Genomic DNA, 22,088 nt, shown 5'->3' with positions numbered 1-22,088 from the left:
ACTATATTATGATCACTACATCCGATGGATGTGGATACTGCTTTAGAGCAGATTTCTGCAGCATTAGTAAAGATGTGATCAATACATGTGGATGATTTCATTCCTGTGCGGTTTATAAATACCCTGGTAGGTTGACTGATAACCTGAACCAGGTTGCAGGCACTGATTACAGTTTGAAGCTTTTTCTTAAGTGGACAGCTTGATGAAAGCCAGTCAATATTTAGGTCACCCAGAAAATGTACCTCTCTGTTGATATCACATACATTATCAAGCATTTCACTGATACTGACTTTTGGCACTTGATGGTCTATAGCAACTTCCCACAAGAAGGAATGAAAACTCATTCCTGTCCTGCGGCTCAGTTCAGAAGGACGACTGTATCTTTGACGTGTCTGGGTGGTTTAATACATAATCCACATCATAATTATTAACTTGACCATGTTTAAAAAGATATTCAATGTCTGATTTGTTATTGTTAACCGTCTACCAACCACTGCCCTTCTTTATGAGGCTTTCAAAAAGCTCCCTGGTCTTTGTAGTTGAATCTGTGCTTGAAATTCAATACTTGACTGAGGAACCTTACAGATGTTGTATGTATGGGGGACAGAGGAAGTCAACCCCTATTATTTCACACAGAGTGAGTCCATGTAACTTATGTGATTTGTTAAGCCAAATTTTACTCCTGAACTAATTTAGGCTTGCCTGAACAAAGGGGCTGAATACTTATGCAACAACTATATTTTAGTTATCACATTTTTATTAATAAAAAAAAAAGAAAAATCAATTTTTATCCGACTTCGTATCACAATAAAATGTGAAGAAATCCAAAGTGTCTGAATACTTTTGCAAGGCACTGTATATACACAGAGCAATGTCACAAAATAGATCTCCAAAGAACAGTATATTTTCTGTTTTTGTTCCCTGTCTGCACTGCATACATATGTAGGATCTTAATTGTATCACCCTGTTGCAGGAAAACTTTCCTGCAATGCAGGACATTTAAAACTTGTAGTGTTTTTGAGGTTTAAAAAGGCTTCTGAAGTTTGTAATTTCCACTTTGAAATTTCAGACTTGATTTTCCCTTACAAAAAATGTAGCACCGCATTCCTTAACAGCCTCACCAATGTGTCAGAGGAAACACCGTTCAACTGGTGACAGCCTGCAGGCACCCGGCCCACCACAAGGAGTCATTAGGGCGCAATGAGCCAAGTAAAGCCCCCCAGGCCAAACCCTCCCCTAACCCGGACGACACTGGACCAATTGTGCGCCGTCCTATGGGACTCCCGGCCACAGCCGGTTGTGTCACAGCCTGGGAATGAACCCGGGTCTGTAATTACACCTCTAGCACTGCAATGCAGTGCCTTAGACCGCTGTGCCACTCGGGAGGCCATATCATTACATTCTAAAGTTAATATGACAAGATGAATGCATTTCTGTCCATGTTTAATATGTGTAGTTATGTAGTTACTGTAGTTGTTAATGGTTAGCCCTGTGTGTCTTCTTCACATTAGTGCTTGTGTATACAATATGACCTCTGTTGGTGTGTATTGAGTTGACACTCGTTTCTCATGTGTTGCAGGGTCTCTCTGGTTCAGTGGGAATAACTGGCGATAAAGGCCTAAAGGTACAGTAAGTACAAGCAGATACTGTAACAGTATGCATAGTCTTATCATAGAGACACATACACAATACATGTGGTTCACTTAAAGGTCACTATGAAACTACTGAACAAAAATATAAATGCAACATGCAACAATTTCAACGATTTTACTGAGTTACAGTTACAGTTCAATTGAAATGAATGAATTAGGCCCGAATTTATGGATTTCACATGACTGGGCAGGTGGTGCAGCCATGGGTGGGCCTGGGAGGGCATAGGCCCATCCACTGGGGAGCCAGGCCCAGCCAATGAGAAAATGTTTTTCACCCACAAAAGGGCTTTATTACAGACAGAAATACTCCTCAGTTTCATCAAATGTCCGTGTGGCTGGTCTCAGACGATCCCGCAGATGGAGGTCCTGGGCTGGCGTGGCTACACGTGGTCTGCGGTTGTGAGGCCGGTTGGACGTACTGCCAAATTCTCTAAAATGATGTTGGAGGTGGCTTATGGTAGACAAATGAACATTCAATTCTCTGGCAACAGCTCTGGTGGACATTCCTGCAGTCAGCATGCCAATTGCACGCTCCCTCAAAACTTGAGACATCTGTGGCATTGTGTTGTGTGACAAAAATGCACATTTTAGAGTGGCCTTTTATTGTCCCCAGCACAAGGTGCACCTGTGTAATGATCATGCTGTTTAATCAACTTCTTGATATGCCACACCTGTCAGGTGGATGGATTATCTTGGCAAAGGAGAAACGCTCACTAACAGGGATGTAAACACATTTCTGCTCACAATTTGAGAGAAATAAGCTTTCTGTGCATATGGAACATTTCTGGGATCTTTTATTTCAGCTCATGTTGCGTTTATATTTTTGTTCAGTATAAGGAACTCTAAGAACTTCTTATAGTTACTCAGTCTCATAGTGACCTTTATGTTTAAATTCATTGGTTGGCGAATTATATCATTCTCCAAGCTCAGCTATTTTTGGCCGAGGTAGCAAGGTAGCAAATATAAACACCTTATCACATTTTATAGGACACCCCTGGATTATATGTTGGGTTTTATATGATTTCATGACCAGGCAATCACAACAAACGCAGACTAGGCCAAAAATGTTAATAGGGCAGAAAAGTACCTGCTACCGAGCTAGTTAACAATATCAGGTGTTTCTCTATGCTTGTAAACGAGAGCAGTAAAAGGTTTAGGAGTGTGAGGGGGTAGGTCAGTGATATTGCATCATCACTACACACACAGGCACACACACACTCATATAAACGTATGAGTGTGTGGGATGTGGATAATATGATATGAGGAGGGGGTCTGTGACCTGGCCAGTGTATTGTATTACAACCTCTGCTATATAATCTAGACTCATACCCTGGCAGAGAGAACAGTGAGGGGGGACAGGGAGACAGGAGTAGGAAGCAGAGGAAGAAGGATGGCTAAGATACATATTTGTGGCATCTGGGCAATATGACCAATAATGATCAGTTTGAAAAGGTTATGTGCCATCTACATATCCGTTAATACCTGTAAATAGCTGAAGGTTCTTCATTGATTTAATGTCCCTTGCAGGAACATGGGTACAGTTTTATTCCATTGTTGATGTTTTCATCATTAAATTGGGTTCTGTTAACCTCTGTACATAACCAGAGACACAATTACTCAATAGCCCCACATATATAATCATAATTACAAAGTCATTAATTGGTAGATTAAACAACTGTTAGCCAAAAAAGTATAAACTCAATTAAACACTGAATCGACTCACAGCGTTGTGCATACATCTTCATTTGATAGTATGTAATCAATTCTGATTTGTTTTATATTAGCATTTTAATGGTTCTCATTGACTGGACCCTTCTCTTCTTTCTTCCCCTCTATCATTCTCTCATCCTCTACTCTTCCTCTCTCTATCATTCTCTCATCCTCTACTCTTCCTCTCTCTATCATTCTCTCATCCTCTACTCTTCCTCTCTGTATCATTCTCTCATCCTCTACTCTTCCTCTCTCTATCATTCTCTCATCCTCTACTCTTACTCTCTCTATCATCCAGGGATTCCAGGGCATTGCTGGAGAGCTAGGTCTAGATGGCCGTTCAGGCCCTCTGGTGAGTCTAGCATGAGTAGACAGCACTATTGCAACCAATACTGATTTAGTGTTGGGTACTTCGGCCATCATCACACACAGAGTGCAGTGTGACTGACTACTGTCTCACTGGCAGGGCCCACCTGGACAGACAGGACCAACAGGTATCCCTGGGCCACCGGGAGAGAGGGTGAGTGACACATTTAACATGGATGTGAGTGATGTGATTCTCAAATAGGACAGCTTTGAACCGTGTGTGTGTGTGTGTCGCTGTCTCTCTGCATCAGGGCTTCACCGGGAAGGAAGGTGTGGAGGGACCCCAGGGGCCAGTAGGCATGTATGTAAGTGATGCTTCTGTAGGGCCTACAGGGCAAGGGGTTTGACCAACACACTGACAATGTCTCTGTTTGGTCTTTTCGACTCATGACACTCTGCCATGCCATCCTGTGTGTGCAACTTTGCTTTTTTATATTACCAGTCCTGTGTTTCTCGTCCCCCAGGGTTTTCCGGGAAGCGTGGGAATGCGTGGCACAAATGGTCACATCGGAGATAGGGTAAGGACACGGCATATGAGTTATGTAATCAGTGGACATTATTCCAAACGGCCATCCCAGACCTGTGGGCCTCAATTTATACCAACAGCATCACAAGTTTCTATGTGTATTTCCTTTCAAATGTGTTGGTGTGGTGGACTGTGTGTTGATGTCCCAGGGGGAGAATGGTGTGAGAGGCCTGCCTGGTCTTACTGGGAAGCCTGGATCTCCAGTAAGTAACTGTGCTGTCATTAAAAAGTCCACATACAGTATGTGACAAGTCCTTGTAGACAACTTCATTGAGTGTGGCCTTAGTTTGAATGATGGGTGTATTGAGCCTGTACTGACTGTGCTATATTTTATAGGGTTTATCAGGACCTCCTGGGGAGAGAGGCCCTCCAGGACCTCAGGTGAGATCAAATGGAATCATATACCAGAACTACATTTCCTAAATAACTCCTTTGAAAAATCAATCTAAACATACCAGAACTACATTTCCTAAATATCTCCTTAGAAAAATCAATCTGCAATGTGGCTGTATTTTGTAGTCCATGTTTTTCAATGATGTCTCTGGGTTTTCTTCTCAGGGTCGGCTAGGGGATCTGGGACACACAGGGCTAGAGGGCCCACAGGTGAGTTACAGCAGAGCAGGCCTTTTCACTACTCCCTCAGCAGCCAAATGTTCTTACAGATCCATGCTCTATACACTGTCAATATATAGTTAGTCTTGCTTGGCTAGAGCAATGATGTAGACACAATACACAATGGGAACAAGACTAATAGATTAAGCTACTCACCTGTCTGTGTGTTCCAGGGCCCCACGGGTCTGCAGGGCTCAGATGGAGCCACAGGGAAGCCAGGACCCAGGGGAAGCAGGGGGCCTCCGGGGCCACAAGGCCCTGATGGACCAGCAGGAATCCCAGTGGGTACTACTTTCCAGACGCTGCTCTCTTGTCCTCTAAACAAAATCTGAGGACTGTAATCTCTGTACACACTAAAAAGTGTGTAATGGTTCTATATAGTGCAAATCAGGGTTATTTGGCTTGTCACCATAGCGGATCCCTTTTTGATGGTATGTAGAACCCTTTTTTGGTTCTATAAAAAAAGATGCTCATAAAGTTTTAAATGGAAACCTTTATGGTGCTATAAAGAACCCTTTCCTAAGGTTATACAAAGAACCATTCAAAAAAGGTTATTTAAAGAATCAAAAAGGGTTGTGACCATAGCGGAACCCTTTCTGGTGCTTTAAATAACCTTTTTTGAATGGTTCTTTGTAGAACCTTTATGGAGAATGGTTCTATAAAGAACCTTTCTCAATCTCAATGGTTCTACAAATAACTTTTTAAACATCCATACAGGGTTTTTTTGCTGGTTAGCCATATTATATTGTTAAAATTCCATAGGTGTCTGGAACGGCTGGGGGTCCCTGAGGAGAGAATTGAGAACCACTGATTTAGTCAACAGTTCTCAATTGACACAAGGCCTTACGTGAGTCTTTCACAAGACACTGTTACTGGCCATACTCATATTTAACATGTAATGACATAACACAACAGATCAACTGGAATTACACTCTCACTCACGGTTTCACAAAAAGATCTGTGAGCAAATCGGGCCCAAAAATATTCTAATGAACCGCCGCCCCTACATTTTAATTATCACTCAAAGATGAAAGAACCCTTTTCTGAATGGCAAATAACCATTGCAGGGCTCAAAGGGTTCTTTGAGTCATTATGGTTCCACATAAAACCATCTCCCTTACCAAAGAACCCTTAAAGAACCCTCTTTTCTAAGTGTGTAGAACCTGTATAAAACCTCCTAAACTCCTAGAATATGGGACATTGAGTCTCTGATGCCTGTTGGATGCATTTTATGTCAGGGTTCAGTGGGTGAAATCAATCAATTTATTAGTAATTTATTACATGGCTTACGATTCGTAGCCCATTGGATGCTTAGTTGGCATGGTTTGGGATGCCAAGCACAGCCTTTTAGCTTGGACATTTATATTCGTCATTGTCTCAGTTGTAAACATGTATATATTCTTATTTATTTTGTATTATTATTGTTTCATTCACACCTGCACTGTTGGAGCTCGGAGCTTAAGAATTTCACTATACAGTACAACTACATCTGCGACCCTGTGCATGTGACTAAATAAAAATGGAATCTAAAAATCTAATCTGTGTTCCATTGTGATGCTGTGTTGTCCACCATTTTAAATCCTATGTGGTCCATCCTCAGGGAATGACAGGTGCTGGTGGACTAATTGGACCAGCAGGGGAAAGAGGAGAAATGGTAAGTACAGCAAGTGTAACTCAATTATGACAATGATATGTCTAGGGTTGCAAAATTCAGGTAATTTCCCCAAAATGTTCCAGGTTTTCAAGAATCCTGGTTAATCCTGGTTCCTGCTTATTCCCTACTGATTTGGGAAAGTTAGCGCAATTCTGCACCCCTAAATACAGTACGTATAATCTTGCAATTTGTGATGTTCTGTGTGTTAAACCACACTTTTTTGGAACATCACAGGGTATGCTGGGACCTTCTGGTGATCTTGGTCCTCCTGGACTGGATGGCGAACAGGTTGGTAGGACACACTCCGAACAGAAACTCTATGGTCTTAGGCAGGTGAGTTTTCTGACAGTTCTCTTCCATTTCCTGTTTCCAGGGCACTCCTGGCCAATCAGGGATGGAGGGGCCAACAGGAACGAAAGGGGAAAAGGTCGGTGATAGTGACACAATGATGCCTAAACAAACACCTGCAGATAGATTTCACCATCTGTCACTTCTCACTACTTCTTCTTCTTTAACTTTACATCTATTTCAGGGGGACCTAGGGCCTTGTGGGAAGCTTGGTCCTCCAGGGCAGCCTGGAGATCGAGGCCTACAAGGGCTCAAAGGGTTGCAAGGCTCTCCTGGACCAATGGGAAAAGAGGTGAGCACCGTCACCTGCCTATGGCATTGGACATCTACTGTACCTACCTGAACCATCACCTGTAGATTCTCACATGTGCACCTAGTACACATCCCTTTACCCAGGCATCATACACACAATCAGACCATACACAAACAGTATACTCAGCAGTGTAACTCAAGAGATGTCTCCTTTGGTTCTCAGGGTGATGTTGGACCTCTTGGCGATGCTGGTGGTCCAGGTTCCAAAGGGGAGAAGGTTAACAAACACTGACTTTTTGGCACCCAATGATTCACATATTTAAGCCATCAATATGAATGTGCTGTATGTACAGTATATTGCATATCTATTCATTGATTAACATTTGTGCGTTTGACACAAATTATTGACAGGGCCATATAAGTGTTGGTAGTGGTTACAAACAGGTTGAAATCTGGTTCAAATAACATTATTAAACACAGGTTGAAATCTGGTTGCAATAATGACATTACATCTAAACTAGATGCCCTCAATCTCACACAAATTATCAAGGAACCTACCAGGTACAACCCTAAATCCGTTAACATGGGCACCCTCATAGATATCATCCTGACTAATTTACCCTCTAAATACACCTCCGCTGTCTTCAACCAGGATCTCAGCGATCACTGCCTCATTGCCTGCATCCGTAATGGGTCCGCGGTCAAACGACCACCCCTCATCACTGTCAAACGCTCCCTAAAGCACTTCAGCGAGCAGGCCTTTCTAATTGACCTGGCCCGGGTATCCTGGATGGATATTGACCTCATTCCGTCAGTAGAGGATGCCTGGTTGTTCTTTAAAAGTGCTTTCCTCTCCATCTTAAATAAGCATGCCCCATTCACAAAATGCAGAACTAAGAACAGATATAGCCCCTGGTTCACCCCAGACTTGACTCCCCTTGACCAGCACAAAAACATCCTGTGGCGTACTGCATTAGCATCGAACAGCCCCCGCGATATGCAACTTTTCAGGGAAGTCAGGAACCAATATACACAATCAGTTAGGAAAGCAAGGGCTAACTTTTTCAAACAGAAATGTGCATCCTGTAGCACTAACTCCAAAAAGTTTTGGGACAATGTAAAGTCCATGGAGAATAAGAGCACCTCCTCCCAGCTGCCCACTGCACTGAGGCTAGGAAACACTGTCACTACCGATAAATCTACGATAATCGAAAATTTCAACAAGTGTTTTGCTACGGCTGGCCATGCTTTCCACCTGGCTACCCCTACCCTGGCCACCAGCTCTACACCCTCCGCTGCAACTTGCCCATGCCCCCCCTGCTTCTCCTTCACCCAAATTCAGATAGCTGATGTTCTGAAAGAGCTGCAAAATCAGGGTTCAATTCTCGGGCCGACTCTATTCTCTGTGTATATCAATGATGTCGCTCTTGCTGCTGGTGACTCTCAGGTCCACCTCTACGCAGACGACACCATTTTGTATACATCTGGCCCTTCATTGGACACTGTGTTAACAAACCTCCAAACGAGCTTCAATGCCATACAACACTCCTTCCGTGGCCTCCAACTACTCTTAAACGCTAGTAAAACTAAATGCGTGCTCTTGAATCGAACGCTGCTTGCACCCGCCTGCCAGACTAGAATCACTACTCTCGGCGGGTCTGACTTAGAATATGTGGACAACTACAAATACCTAGGTGTCTGGTTAGACCGTAAACTCTCCTTCCAGACTCACATTAAGCATCTACAATCCAAAGTTAAATCTAGAATCGGCTTCCTATTTTGCAACAAAGCCTCCTTCACTCATGCTGCTAAACATGCCCTCGTAAAACGGACTATCCTACCGATCCTTGACTTTGGCGATGTCATTTACAAAATAGCTTCCAACACTCTACTCAGCAAATTGGATGTAGTCTATCACAGTGTCATCCATTTTGTCACCAAAGCCCCATATACTACCCACCATTGTGACCTGTACGCTCTCGTTGGCTGGCCCTCACTACATATTCGTCGCCAAACCCACTGGCTCCAGGTCATCTATAAATCACTTCTAGGGAAATCCCCGCCTTATCTTAGCTCATTGGTCACCATAGCAACACCCACCCGTAGTATGCGTTCCAGCAGGTATACTGTATCTCACTGGTCATCCCCAAAGCCAACATCTCCTTTGGTCACCATTCCTTCCAGTTCTCTGCTGCAAAAAATATCTGAAGCTGGAGACACTTATCTCCCTCACTATCTTTAAGCATCAGTTGTCAGAGCACCTTACCGATCACTGCACCTGTACACTGCCCATCTGTAATTAGCCCACCCAACTACCTCATCCCCATATTGTTATTTACATTGTTATTTATTTTGCTCATTTGCACCCCAGTATCTCTATTTGCACATCATCTTCTGCACATCTATCACTCCAGTGTTAATACTAAATTATAATTGTAATTATTTTGCACTATGGCCTATTTATTGCCTTACCTCCATAACTTACTACATTTGCACACACTGTATATAGATTTTCTATTGTGTTATTGACTGTACGTTTTGTTTATTCCATATGTAACTCTGTGTTGTTGTTGTTTTTACCGCACTGTTTTGCTTTATCTTGGCCAGGCCGCAGTTGTAAATGAGAACATGTTCTCAACTGGCTTACCTGGTTAAATAAAGGTGAAATAAAAATAAAATAAATGAAGTCATTATAAACAGGTTAAAATCTTGTTGACATAATGACATTACAAACAGGTTGAAATCTGGCTGAAATAGCATCATTACAAACAGGTCGATTTGTGGTTGAAATAACCTCATTACTGACATTTTAAAATCTGGTTGAAATTACGTCATGGTGATGTCTGACTGACATGGTTGTTATTTGCAGGGTGATGTGGGTCCTCTGGGGCCCACAGGGCGGGAGGGTCCATGGGGGGCCCTGGGGGAAAATGGGGAGAAGGGACCAAAAGGAGAGAAGGGCCACATCAGACTTATGGTGAGTGCCCAGATGCCAATACATAATGAGCTGCACATTCTAGCTTATGTCTTGAAACCATGAAACGGAATCAACTGAAGTGATTTTCAATATGATTTTTGAGACGTGGCTTTGGGTGATCAATTTGATGACTGGTACATCACCTCTGTGCTGTATCCACCAGGGTCAGCCAGGATTCATGGGAGAAATAGGACCTGCAGGCTTGTCAGGGCTACAGGTGAGTCATAAAGTGACATGTTTTTCTCTGACAAGTATTGACCAGCATCATATACTGTGTATGTCACTCAAAGTCAAAATAAATGTGTTGACATTAACTCGCATTGATCAATATCCACTTTTGCACATATATTTCCCAATAGGTTAGACTTCTCTGCTCTGTTAGGCTCATTCTCAATTCATTTTCCTCACCCACTTTTCTTGCTTCTTTCTCAAAACCCATTGGAGAAGAAGGCCTGAAGTGAGGGACCTTTAATCTTCTTCTCCAGTATGGTTGAGGAGGAAGAAAGGAGATAGGATGCAAGGAATTGGGGAAAGCAAGTTTGAGATGAGTGTTGTCAGGGTGTACAGTGATCCATTGGTCCTTTCTGCTTCTTCTCAGGGTATCATGGGCCCTAGGGGGCCTCCAGGGCCAGATGGATTTCTAGGAGAGAAGGTAATAACTTGATTCCCTGGCCTGCACACCAAATGGAGGAGGAATTCAGGATAGGGAAATTATAAACGCTTCTATCGATAATTCCCATCTGTTTTCTCTGTCTCTTTCTCCCCAGGGGGAGTCTGGGCCTACTGGAGCCATCGGACCTCAAGGCAAACAAGGACCTCCGGTAAGAGTCGCTTCATAACCTAATTACTATAGTACTGATACTGTGTGCATGGTGAATGGTATTATCCATTTGTCCTTTTGGTCTGATTTCATGTTGTCTTGTTGTATTCTCAGGGGGTGGCTGGAGTTCAAGGGGTCAGAGGTGACACAGGGAAGCCAGGACCACAGGTCAGTGTCTCACTGTCTCTCAGACCACGGGTCTAGTCAAGTCAGCCATGTTCCCAGTGATTCTCCTACGAATAACATCATCCATGTGCTGGTGTGTTATCTATTGCAGGGTCCAGTAGGGAAGGTTGGGCCTGAGGGAGACTTGGGCCATAAAGGTGAGCCAGGACTAGACGGGGAGAAAGGGGAGGCAGGGGGACCAGGCGAGCCAGGAGAACAGGTGAGCCCATTCAGTGTTGCAGTCAGTTTGGCCCTTAGGCCCCTAAAGCAAGTCCAATGTTCAGGGGAATTAGACAGTACCCAATTTAACCCCAATTTCATGTCTGGTTTAATTATGAATATCATTTTCATAATATATTGTACCATGCAATAAATCAGAAATAGTCTACAATATATGTTTTTATTTTGTAATTGTCTCTCTAGGGGCTTGACGGTCTGCCAGGCATCAGAGGGCCCCCAGCGCTTCTTGGTTTGGAGGTAAAGAACAGCAACATCTTAGCCTGGTCCCAGATCTGTTGGTGTACTTGCCAACTCCATTTCTCATTATCATGTCAAACATGTCCGGCACTCAGGCTAGAAAAATCTTTCCTCATAGACATATCTACCATTAACTACATATTATATTATCCTCTTTGCTTCGGCTTCATTCTTCCTTGTTTGTTGTTGTCTCCTCTCCCACCACAGGGGCCACAGGGTGAGGTAGGAGCCCAGGGTCCAGAAGGTCCCCTAGGAGCGTTGGTGAGTACACAGACACAGGGGTGGGGCACAGGGATTCCACAGATGATGTAAGTAGTGCACTATGCTCTTATAGAAACTGGTTTCAGTCTGGGTTTATTATTTAGCTGATATTGATGACCTCAAGCAGTGTCAAATGGACATATTGTGATGTTGAAAAACTAGCAGCACTACCGGAAGGTCACTGATATTTTCTACCCGATTATCTTGCTCTGACATCTGGGAAGTTTCTTTAAGTCATTCTATTGTGTTGAATGTTGCAGGGTGTCAGGGGAAGCCCAGGACCTGAGGGAAAACAGGGACTGAAAGGAGAGAAGGTGAGATCAGGATCCTCTGTTTCTCTATGATTCTCTTCTTTGTGCTGTGAAACCCAGTCTCAGGTCCTATATTCTCCTCACCTCTCTGGGGACACTTGTGCATACAGAGAGGCTAGATTAGGTCCCCCTGTTTGTTGATGCTGTGTTTCCTCTACAGGGAGATGATGGCAGAGATGGATCACCTGGAAAGACAGGTCACATCGGAAGGAGTGTAAGAGCTCCCTCCTTCAATCCATTCAATTTCACAGTGTAAATAAAACGGGTGTATTCTAGAAGAAGAAAAAAAAGTATTTATGTTCATGAATGAAAGATGAGGGATGCATCCCAAATGGCACCCTGTTCCCTATATACATGACACCCTATTCCCTTTATAGTGCATTACTTTTGAGTGCACTATAAAGGGAATAGGGTGTCATTTAGGACATGACCGAGATGTGTCTGTGTTTTACCCTGTGTGTATTGCCTCGTTCACCAACATTATAAACATCCACAGGGGAAAAGAGGCAAGGCTGGAATCAGGGGCACAAGAGGAGAGAGAGGACCAAAGGTCAGAGGTTGGGTGATGTGAAGGGTCACACACACACACACACACACACAATCTCTTAACCATGCTATATACTATACTATTTCATGGTGTGCACCAATGTTTCCTGTCATTCCTACAGGGAGAGAGGGGAAATGTGGGATTGATTGGTGTTCCAGGATGGGCGGGGTCTATAGTAAGTCTAACAGATTTATACTCTCATCAATTAGGACTGTCGTCATCCACAATCTATTTCACCATTTCATAATTCAATCCCAGCCAGGGATAGTCTCTTATGTACTTCTCCTTTGTCAGAAGTATTATTTGATTAGAGAAAAGGATGTTGAAAGCAATGCATTGTTACATGATGCTTTAGATCAGCTGATGATTGATATACAACTGATGGATGTCTTTTCTCTCTCAGGGAATCCCAGGCTTGCGAGGAGACAGGGGGGATCAGGGTGAAAAGGGGAACGAGGTATGAATAGATCAGGCTGAATTATTGATACTAGTGAATTTAGAGAGAAGTGAACTGTGAAGACTTAACCCTCTATGTTCTCTCCCCACAGGGAGAAATGGGGAACATAGGGCCGCTCGGTCCGCCAGGGGGTGATGGCCTAAAGGTACATTCTGACTTGTGTGAAAAACTGGCATTCATAAAATGTCTCTAGATCAGCACTCCTACTCTGAGACACTACAAACGAGCCCTGGTGTCAGTTTTAACACCATAGAAAAACAACATACTGACAGTTTTGGCAACATTCCAGAAATATGACGTTGCCTAAAATACTCTGCTGTAAGTAGTAGATGGGCTGTGACAGACGTATGTTTTACAGGGTAGTCAGGGTCCTGTTGGGGTGCCAGGACAGACAGACTGACTAACTGTATATTTTACAGGGTAGTCTGGGTCCTGTTGGGGTGCCAGGACAGACAGACTGACTAACTGTATATTTTACAGGGTAGTCTGGGTCCTGTTGGGGTACCAGGACAGGCGGGTCCAAAGGGAGATCAGGTAAAACAACACTATCTCAACACACCGTTCCTCTCAAAACATCTATAGCAAGAACTCTCTATGATAACACCATATCCACTAGTGACAATTGCCAAAAGCCATGATGAGGCTCATCAATCTAAAGTGTTCTATCAGAGTTTTGGTTTCTTTGTCTTTCTGAAAAGATTGATTGATCACTTTTCATTATCTATTATTTCCCACCAGGGGAATATTGGACCATCCGGGCCAAGAGGAACACCTGGGATGCCAGGACTACCTGTAAGTCCCCTTTCTGGATCATCTCAGAAATATATTCTCAAGTCCTTTTAAATCTTCACACATTTTACATTTACATTTTAGTCATTTAGCAGACGCTCTTATCCAGAGCGACTTACAGGAGCAATTAGGGTTAAGTGCCTTGCTCAAGGGTACATCAACAGATTTTTCACCTAGTTGGCTCGGGTACTGGCACAACGCTACCTGCCGCCCAAATGGCACCCTATTCCTTATGTAGTTCACTACTTTGGTCAAAAGTAGTGCACTATATACAGTATGGAATAGGGTGCCATTTGGGGCACAGCCAAAGTGAAATCATAGTTCTTGCGAGGACAAACGAGCACTAGACCACAAAGTCCATCTTTCAGCCACGTAGCTTAACAACCCCCCTGTCTATTAACCATCAAGACGAAGACTCTATGATTGCTTCATCGAGATGTTATTATGATGATAAGGATCATGTCTCAAATTCCTTTTGAATTGCAGACTGTCTTAAGTAAGACTCTGTGATCACGAGTCCATTTCCTTATTATCACCAGACTGTCCTGCCATTCTGCCATTCTCTCCGGGTTTAGCTGTAGATTATTACTCTTTTCAACTCGTGGCCATTGAAGACGCCATTGCCTCGGCTCTTAAAAGCAGTGAAGCTGTAGCTAATGTGATCTTAATGCAGTGAGTAAGAGGGCATTGAAAGGTTGAAACAGCTGTTAGTGCAGAGCTGTGTGCTTCAGAACTGATATTCAAACTCATCTCCTTTTATTCTCTCTTCCTCTGTAGGGTTTGTTTGGAGAGAAGGTATGATATAACATTTTATTTTCTTGTCTTTTCAAATCATACACACATTATCTTCTTTCAAAACCAAACCCCATTTAGAGTTGTGTGTTAGCTTTGTCTCACAGTGTCTAGATTGAAAGCAAACATTCACAACCACATCATGTCATCACACTGGAACATACAGAGGAAAGTAAAAGGATAGTGCTTCAGTGTGCATTTCCTTATCAAATTACATTTGAATATGCCATTGCAAGTATGGAATGGTATAAATCCACTCTCATCGCACTATGTTCTGTTTTTCCATAGGGTTTGAAAGGTTTTGAGGGATTTCCTGGGCAACCTGGGACGAGAGGCCTGCCGGTAAGTGACACTGATTTCATATGCATCGGTCCATTGACCTCAGAGACTCAATACCATTGCATCCATTACACAGCACTTGAGGTTGCAAAATTCCGGTTACTTTCTCAAAATTCCCAAGTTTTCCAGAAATCCTGGTTGGAAGATTCCCCGATTTCCTGCATATTACCACCTGATTGTAGGAATATTCCAAGCAGGATATCTGGAAAACCTGGGAATTTTGGGAAAGTTACTAGAATTTTCCAACCCTAGTTCCACTCTTCTGTTGCATTTGTTTCAGGGGGCACCTGGACTCCCAGGACTTCCAGGTCCCTCAGTGAACATGACCCTTACTCAACTCAAGGCAAGTCATTTATGATCAGCGAGTAGGTCTGTGTCCCAAATGGTACCCTATTCCCTACCAAGTGCACTACTTTTGGGATGAAGATTTAATAGGCCATTAGATGAACTGTTGGAAGGAATAACTCCATAATGATCATATTATTCTCATCACCATTGTAGGACCTTAAGTACCTGTCAGATAAGCCCAACTACCCTCTGATCCAGACCCTGCTGGACTCTCTGCACCAGGACCTGAGGCTGCTGGTGGACCCCCCTGATGGCAGCAAGGAGCACCCTGCCACCACCTGCATGGAGCTGTGGCTCTGCCACCCCGACTACGCCAGCGGTCAGAAACCCTCTGTCTATACCAGTACTGTATATCTATAACCCAAAGCCCTTTGTGCTACAATAAAGGCTCATAAGAATGGCCACAGCATCCTAATCTCAGGACTCCCAAGTTTTCAATGCAAATTAGAAGCTCCGTTATCAAATAGCCCATATTGTGAAGTAAATAAAGACAATGTTATCTATTGTATGGCTAGTTCTCAGAGAAAGATCTCTTAGCTCTTAACACTAGATATATATAATGGCGTCAGAGGGGATGGCTGCCGTTTTACGGGCTCCTAACCAATTGTGCTATTTAGTGTTTTTTTTCGCATTGTTTGTAACTTATTCTGTACTTAATGTTGCTGCTACCGTCTCTTATGACCGAAAACAGCTTCTGGATATCAGAACAGTGAATACTCTCCTCCAACTGGACAAAGATTTTTTCTTTAATGAGTCTGACGCGAAGGATATACTGTTTCTCCCGGACCAGTATATCCTTTGTGTTATAAGAAATCCCGCTATGCCCTCAGACTAACCATCAAACAGGCAAAGCAACAATACAGGACTAAGATTGAATCCTACTACACTGGCTCTGACGCTCGTCGGATGTGGCAAGTGTCTTCACTGACATTGTCAACCGCTCCCTGACCGAGTCTTTAATACCTACATGTTTCAAGCAGACCACCATAGTCCCTGTGTCCAAGAAAGCGAAGGTAACCAACCTAAATGACTACTGCCCCGTAGCACTCACGTCGGTAGCCATTAAGTGCTTTGAAAGGCTGGTCATGGCTCACATCAACACCATCATCCCGGAAACCCTAGACCCACTCCAATTCGCATACCGCCCCAACAGATCCACAGATGACACAATCTCAATCGCACTCCACACTGCCCTTTCCCACCTGGACAAAAGGAACACCTATGTGAGAATGCTGTTCATTGACCACAGCTCAGCATTCAACACCATAGTGCCCAAAAAGCTCATCACTAAGCTAAGGACCCTGGGACTAAACACCTCCCTCTGCAACTGGATCCTGGACTTCCTGACGGGCCACCCCCAGGTGGGAAGGGTAAGCAACAACACATCTGCCACGCTGATCTTCAACATGGGGGCCCCTCAGGGGTGCGTGCTCAGTCCCCTCCTGTACTCCCTGTTCACCCACCACTGTGTGGCCAAGCACGCATCCAACACCATCATTAAGTTTGCTGACGACACAACAGGGGTAGGCCTGATCACTGACAACGATGATACAGCCTATAGGGAGGAGGTCAGAGACCTGGAAGTGTGGTCCCAGGACAACAACCTCTCCCTCAACGTGAGCAAGACAATGGAGCTGATCGTGGACTACAGGAAAAGGAGGGCCGAACACTCCCCCATTCAAATCGACGGGGCTGTAGTGGAGCGGGTAGAGAGTTTCAAGTTCCTTGGTGTCCACATCACCAACAAACGTATCATGGTCCAAACACACCAAGACAGTCGTGAAGAGGGCACGACAATGCCTTTTCCCCTCAGGAGAATGAAAAGATTTGGCTTGGGTCCCCAGATCCTCAAAAAGTTCTACAGCTGCACCATCGAGAGCATCCTGACCGGTTGCATCACCGCCTGGTATGGGAACTGCTCGGCATCCGACCATAAGGCGCTACAGAGGGTAGTGCGTACGGCCTAGTACATCACTGGGGCCAAGCTTCCTGCCATCCAGGACCTATGTACTAGGCGGTGTCAGAGGAAGGCCCAGAAAATTGTCAAAGACTCCAGTCACCCAGGTCATAGACTGTTCTCTCTGCTACCGCACGGCAAGCGGTACCGGAGTGCCAAGTCTAGGTCCAAAAGGCTCCTTAACAGCTTCTACCCCCAAGCCATAAGACTGCTGAACAATTAATCAAAGCCACCCAGACTATTTGCATTGACACCCCCCCCCTTGTTTTTACACTGCTGTTACTCTCTGTTTATTATCTATGCATAGTCACTTTACCCCTACCTACTTTACCCCTACCTACATGTACAAATTACCTTGACTAACCTGTACCCCCACACATTGACTCGGTACCGGTACCCCCTGTATATAGCCTCGTTATTGTTATTTTATTGTGTTACTTTTTATTTGATTTTTTACTTTAGTTTATTTAGTAAATTTTTTCTTAACTCTATTTTCTTAAAACTGCATTGTTGGTTAAGGGCTTGTATGTAAGCATTTCACAGTAAGGTCTACACGTGTTGTATTCGGCGCATGTGACAAATAACATTTGAATTGATTTTATTTCATTTAGAACCGCTGGGCCTTTCAGCCAATAAGTACCCGCTAGAGAATATGTCCCTGCAAGTCAAATCATATGAAAACTAGTGAATATACAGGAATGTTTCAGGTCAGGATGAGGGTACACTAACTCTGAGGTTATGGTTGCTGTCTGTCTGTACAGGGATGTATTACATTGACCCCAACCAGGGCAGCCCCAACGATGCTCTCCTGGCCTACTGCAACTTCTCTGGCACAGCCGCACAGACCTGCCTTCACCCCCGAGACGCCCAGGTAGACAACAACATCATCAGTACCCCACACACCTCACCTCTCACCCTCACACCTCTCTATCTATCCCTCAGTGGGGATGCTCCTGCAATACCAAATGCAGCAGGTGGCTACAGAATAATGAGATGCTGTCTGGACTAGCGGAGAACAAATCCATTTATAACAAGAATCCAATTGATTTTTTTGCCTTTGAGCTAAATGCTATTATCAAGGACTGTGAACAGACACATTTGTAAGTGATTTGCCTCCAGATATCAGTGTTAACTTTTTAGAATTCATGACATCAAGCATTGTGTGTCTGACAATTGAAACCTAATGTCCACAATCAAATTCATACTTAATACCCATACTCATAATACATAATCATAATGGTTTCTACCTGTAGATGACCATGAAGGCGTGGCTAAAGGATTCCGAGACAAATAGCTCGTTCCAATGGCTCAGCAAGCTGGAACAAGGATTCCAGGTTGACTGTTTTCTCTTTCATTCTATCATTCTCTATAACTCTCTCATTCTCCTCTTTGATGCGCCCTCTTCCTCAGCCTGTCATGCTCTCTCTCCAGTGTCAACTATTCTCTGAACATCCCAATTCATAGTTAGGTCAATTCAATTGAAAATGCATAAATGGGCTGTTTTCCATTTGTACTGGTGTGTCTTAGACTGTCATAGCAGAGGTATAAAGCATAATTGTTCACAAACAACCCCTCCGTCTCCCCTGTCCACTGGCAGTTCTATTACCCAGGGGCCAATGTGGTTCAGATGCGTTTCCTGAGGTTGCAGAGTTGGAAAGCCGTGCAAAGGATCATCTACTCCTGCCACCCGGGACACAGGCTGGGCCACACAGACAGAGAGGTCAAGTTCCTGGCAGACACAAGGAGGCAGAGTTACTTGGGAGCACTTAAAGACTGCATGGTACATTGATTTTGATGCAATAGACAAAAATGTAATTAAATATTTCACCCATTGGTAAAAGTAACTGTATCATCAAAGAGATACAATATCTATATATCAAGCATGAAAGACATCTGTTTGCAGGATTGCTGATGCTTATCCCAAGCCAACTGTGTTGATGATTCAATCGTGTTACTGATTCATCTGTGTTACTGATTCAACTGTATTAGTGATTCAAATGTGTTACTGATTCAACTGTTTCTGATTCACTGTGTTAATGCTTCGCTGTGTTTCTATGTTTGTGTTGTGGCAGCCTGGAGAAGAGGTGGACTCGCTGGAGCCGCGGGAGTCTGTGTTTGAGTTTGAGGACCTCAACCTGCTTCCTGTGAGAGATGTGGCTGTCTTCGGGGGTGGAAACGTCACACATGAGTTTGGCTTCACCATCGGGCCCGTCTGTTTCAGCTAGAGAGGGAGAGAGGGGGCCCTTATGCTCCTTTTCCACTCGCTTGGACTCACAGAGCCAGGATAAGAGCCTGTGTTCAGGACCCCAAGACAACTAGAGAACAAGAGGACAAAGGGAATCGCTCCACCATTTTGTGAGGGCATCACTCCTCTTTCCATCTGATATTTTTGGTGGAGAACATCGATTAATTCTCTTGTCGACTGGCTCCACATAAATGACTCTTTGAGAGGGCATCAATTTCCACAGGCTCAAATACTTCCTGACAATTGTATTTTTGTTTACAGAGACGTTTATCGTGTAATGAATAATTTATATAATGTTGTTTTGATTTCTATATATAATGGTTCTTTTGAATCTTTTTCAAAAAACATTTTAGCAGCAGTTTATTACATTTTACATTTTAGTCATTTAGCAGACGCTCTTATCCAGAGCGACTTACAGTTAGTTAGTGCATACATTTTTTCATACTGGTCCCCCGTGGGAATCGAACCCACAACCCTGGCGTTGCAAGCGCCATGCTCTACCAACTGAGCTACATGGGACTATGATGTTGTAAAGCCTTCCATTATAGCCAACAACCTATTTAGAATACAGATGAAGGATCTTAATTTGATCACTTTTTTGTTGATGAGAATTTTCCTGCACAGCAGGAAATGGGAAACTTTTAGTGTATTCGAGGTTAAAAAAGGCTTCTAAAGTTTGTAATTTCCATTTGAAAATCCCTGACTTTATTTGCCATAACAAAAAAATTATCAAAAAATGTCCATTAATTATAATCCACATTTCCTGTTGATGCAGGATTATTTTCCTGCTGTAGCAAACTGGCTCGAATTAAGATCCTACATATGTATGAACAGTCCTATGCGAGAATGGTCTGTTTTGTATCCGATGCAGTGGATTCAACCTGTCAACAATGTGTTCCATTTGGACACAGCTAATGTTGTCTTATGGGTCATCATTGACCTTTCCAAAAGTGCTCACTGAAAAACCACTGCTTGTACTTGAGGTGCCCAAAAAACTTGCTGTTGAGTTGTTGAGCTTGTTTCTTTAAATTAGATAATAACCAATCGGTTCTAAAACCCTGATCTCTTGTAATTAACCTATTCCCTCTCTGTTGGCAGTGATTGGGGCAAGAAACCTTATTTCAGCCATGCTTGACATTTGTACAGTTACTGGCCTATTTCTTATTTGTAAAAATCATGTACCGCATACTGTCAGTGCTTGTTTCAGCTCATTCTTATGGTATAGTCTCAGGTACAGTCTTGATATTCAACACAGACACTGATGTGCACACTACGTGATGTGTATTATTAAAAACATAACAAATTTGACATGTTTTAAATCTGTTTCAGGTATTCTAATAAAGGGGCATTATGTTGGGCTGCTGGCTCTCCTGCCCAAGCACTTTAGCACTGAGCAATCGCTTTCCGAGTCCTCTCTTTGTTCCAAAAATTAAGTGCTGAGGCTCAAAGTAAAGCAGCATACCCTGTAGCTGCTCAGCAAAGCTAGGATTGCTCAAGAGGTGGTTTCATTGGCCTGTGTTCACAAAACTGATCAAGGATCAGTTTTGCCTTTTAGATCATAATTATATGGATTTTGGGACCTGATCCTAGAGCAGCACTCCTACTCTGAGACTGTGAATACGGGCCATTGAGAGCAGTGCATTACATTTTTTCTGTCATAGAGCAATTCAGTACTGTAGTGGTCTGTCTCTATTTGTAACGGCCAACCAACGGACAGGGAATTCAGGAAGGTCTCAGGGAGCATTCAGTCTTAGCATGCAGTAGCTTGCATAAAGGAATATGTATAATGTTCAGTCTTATAAGTACTCATTCCCCAATCAGTAGCCACCTCCCATAACAAACTCCAGGAAGAACATTCCAAGCATTGCATATAGACATTTTTCGTAAAAGGTTAGACACAATTCTCTCTTATGGCGTACAAGAAGACCACAGTGTCCTTTCTAGTATAAGGCTTATTCTCTAAATGTTGTCAGCGAACACACTTGGATCACTGATAGGTAGGGGGGATAGGTAGGTGTAAGCATTTCACGGTAAGGTCTACACCTGTATTCGGCGCGTGTAACAAATAAGATTTGATTTGATTTGATTTCTCAGGCTCCTGCAGCTGTGGGTGTTTTTGTGAACAATGTTCAGTTTTTTTTTTAGAAAGTCTATGTATTAGTCATTTATCCTTTTTTTTTTATATCCTAAACACATGCAATTAGTAGCCTAACATCAACATTCAAAATGATTGCCTTAGCTGGCTGAGACTGATCATTGGTGCTTTTTTAGTTATTGTTTTGTACAAATCCTCATCATTTGATATTCTGTTATTATTGTCTTGAAATTATATGCTGGACATTTTTATACCTGTGTATAATTCAGCATCTCATTCAAAGAAATGTATTAGCTGAATAAAAAAATTCACATAACAGTATTCTGTACTTTCATATTGTATCAACTATAGTCCAAATGACTAGAGGTTTATTTAAAAGAAACGGTTT

General features: G+C 43.2%; 1 protein-coding gene across 1 annotated transcript in view; it reads left to right on the top strand.

Moving 5' to 3' along the window:
- Nucleotides 1-22,014, top strand: part of LOC311127477 (uncharacterized protein) — a gene marked incomplete at its 5' end in the record, with an annotated part of 76,094 nt that extends 54,080 nt beyond the window's left edge. The window contains 34 exons of the mRNA XM_084159310.1: nt 3,661-3,714; nt 3,829-3,882; nt 3,980-4,033; nt 4,193-4,246; nt 4,404-4,457; nt 4,813-4,857; nt 5,040-5,147; nt 6,894-6,947; nt 7,053-7,160; nt 7,344-7,397; nt 9,990-10,097; nt 10,261-10,314; nt 10,696-10,749; nt 10,865-10,918; nt 11,032-11,085; nt 11,195-11,302; nt 11,506-11,559; nt 11,767-11,820; nt 12,081-12,134; nt 12,292-12,345; nt 12,628-12,681; nt 12,800-12,853; nt 13,082-13,135; nt 13,227-13,280; nt 13,616-13,669; nt 13,874-13,927; nt 14,702-14,719; nt 15,005-15,058; nt 15,336-15,398; nt 15,557-15,722; nt 18,122-18,231; nt 18,614-18,694; nt 18,958-19,140; nt 19,433-22,014. Coding sequence (XP_084015436.1) covers nt 3,661-3,714; nt 3,829-3,882; nt 3,980-4,033; nt 4,193-4,246; nt 4,404-4,457; nt 4,813-4,857; nt 5,040-5,147; nt 6,894-6,947; nt 7,053-7,160; nt 7,344-7,397; nt 9,990-10,097; nt 10,261-10,314; nt 10,696-10,749; nt 10,865-10,918; nt 11,032-11,085; nt 11,195-11,302; nt 11,506-11,559; nt 11,767-11,820; nt 12,081-12,134; nt 12,292-12,345; nt 12,628-12,681; nt 12,800-12,853; nt 13,082-13,135; nt 13,227-13,280; nt 13,616-13,669; nt 13,874-13,927; nt 14,702-14,719; nt 15,005-15,058; nt 15,336-15,398; nt 15,557-15,722; nt 18,122-18,231; nt 18,614-18,694; nt 18,958-19,140; nt 19,433-19,585 — 2,439 coding nt within the window. The 3' untranslated portion in view covers nt 19,586-22,014. The remainder of the gene's footprint in view (nt 1-3,660; nt 3,715-3,828; nt 3,883-3,979; nt 4,034-4,192; nt 4,247-4,403; nt 4,458-4,812; nt 4,858-5,039; nt 5,148-6,893; nt 6,948-7,052; nt 7,161-7,343; nt 7,398-9,989; nt 10,098-10,260; nt 10,315-10,695; nt 10,750-10,864; nt 10,919-11,031; nt 11,086-11,194; nt 11,303-11,505; nt 11,560-11,766; nt 11,821-12,080; nt 12,135-12,291; nt 12,346-12,627; nt 12,682-12,799; nt 12,854-13,081; nt 13,136-13,226; nt 13,281-13,615; nt 13,670-13,873; nt 13,928-14,701; nt 14,720-15,004; nt 15,059-15,335; nt 15,399-15,556; nt 15,723-18,121; nt 18,232-18,613; nt 18,695-18,957; nt 19,141-19,432) is intronic.
- Nucleotides 22,015-22,088: the final 74 nt, after the last annotated feature.

The sequence above is a fragment of the Coregonus lavaretus genome, assembly GCF_964263955.1.
Source record: "Coregonus lavaretus genome assembly, chromosome: 4".
Taxonomy (NCBI): Eukaryota; Metazoa; Chordata; class Actinopteri; order Salmoniformes; family Salmonidae; genus Coregonus; species Coregonus lavaretus.
Note: the sequence above shows the minus strand (reverse complement) of the source record. Positions and strands in the feature narration are given on the sequence as shown.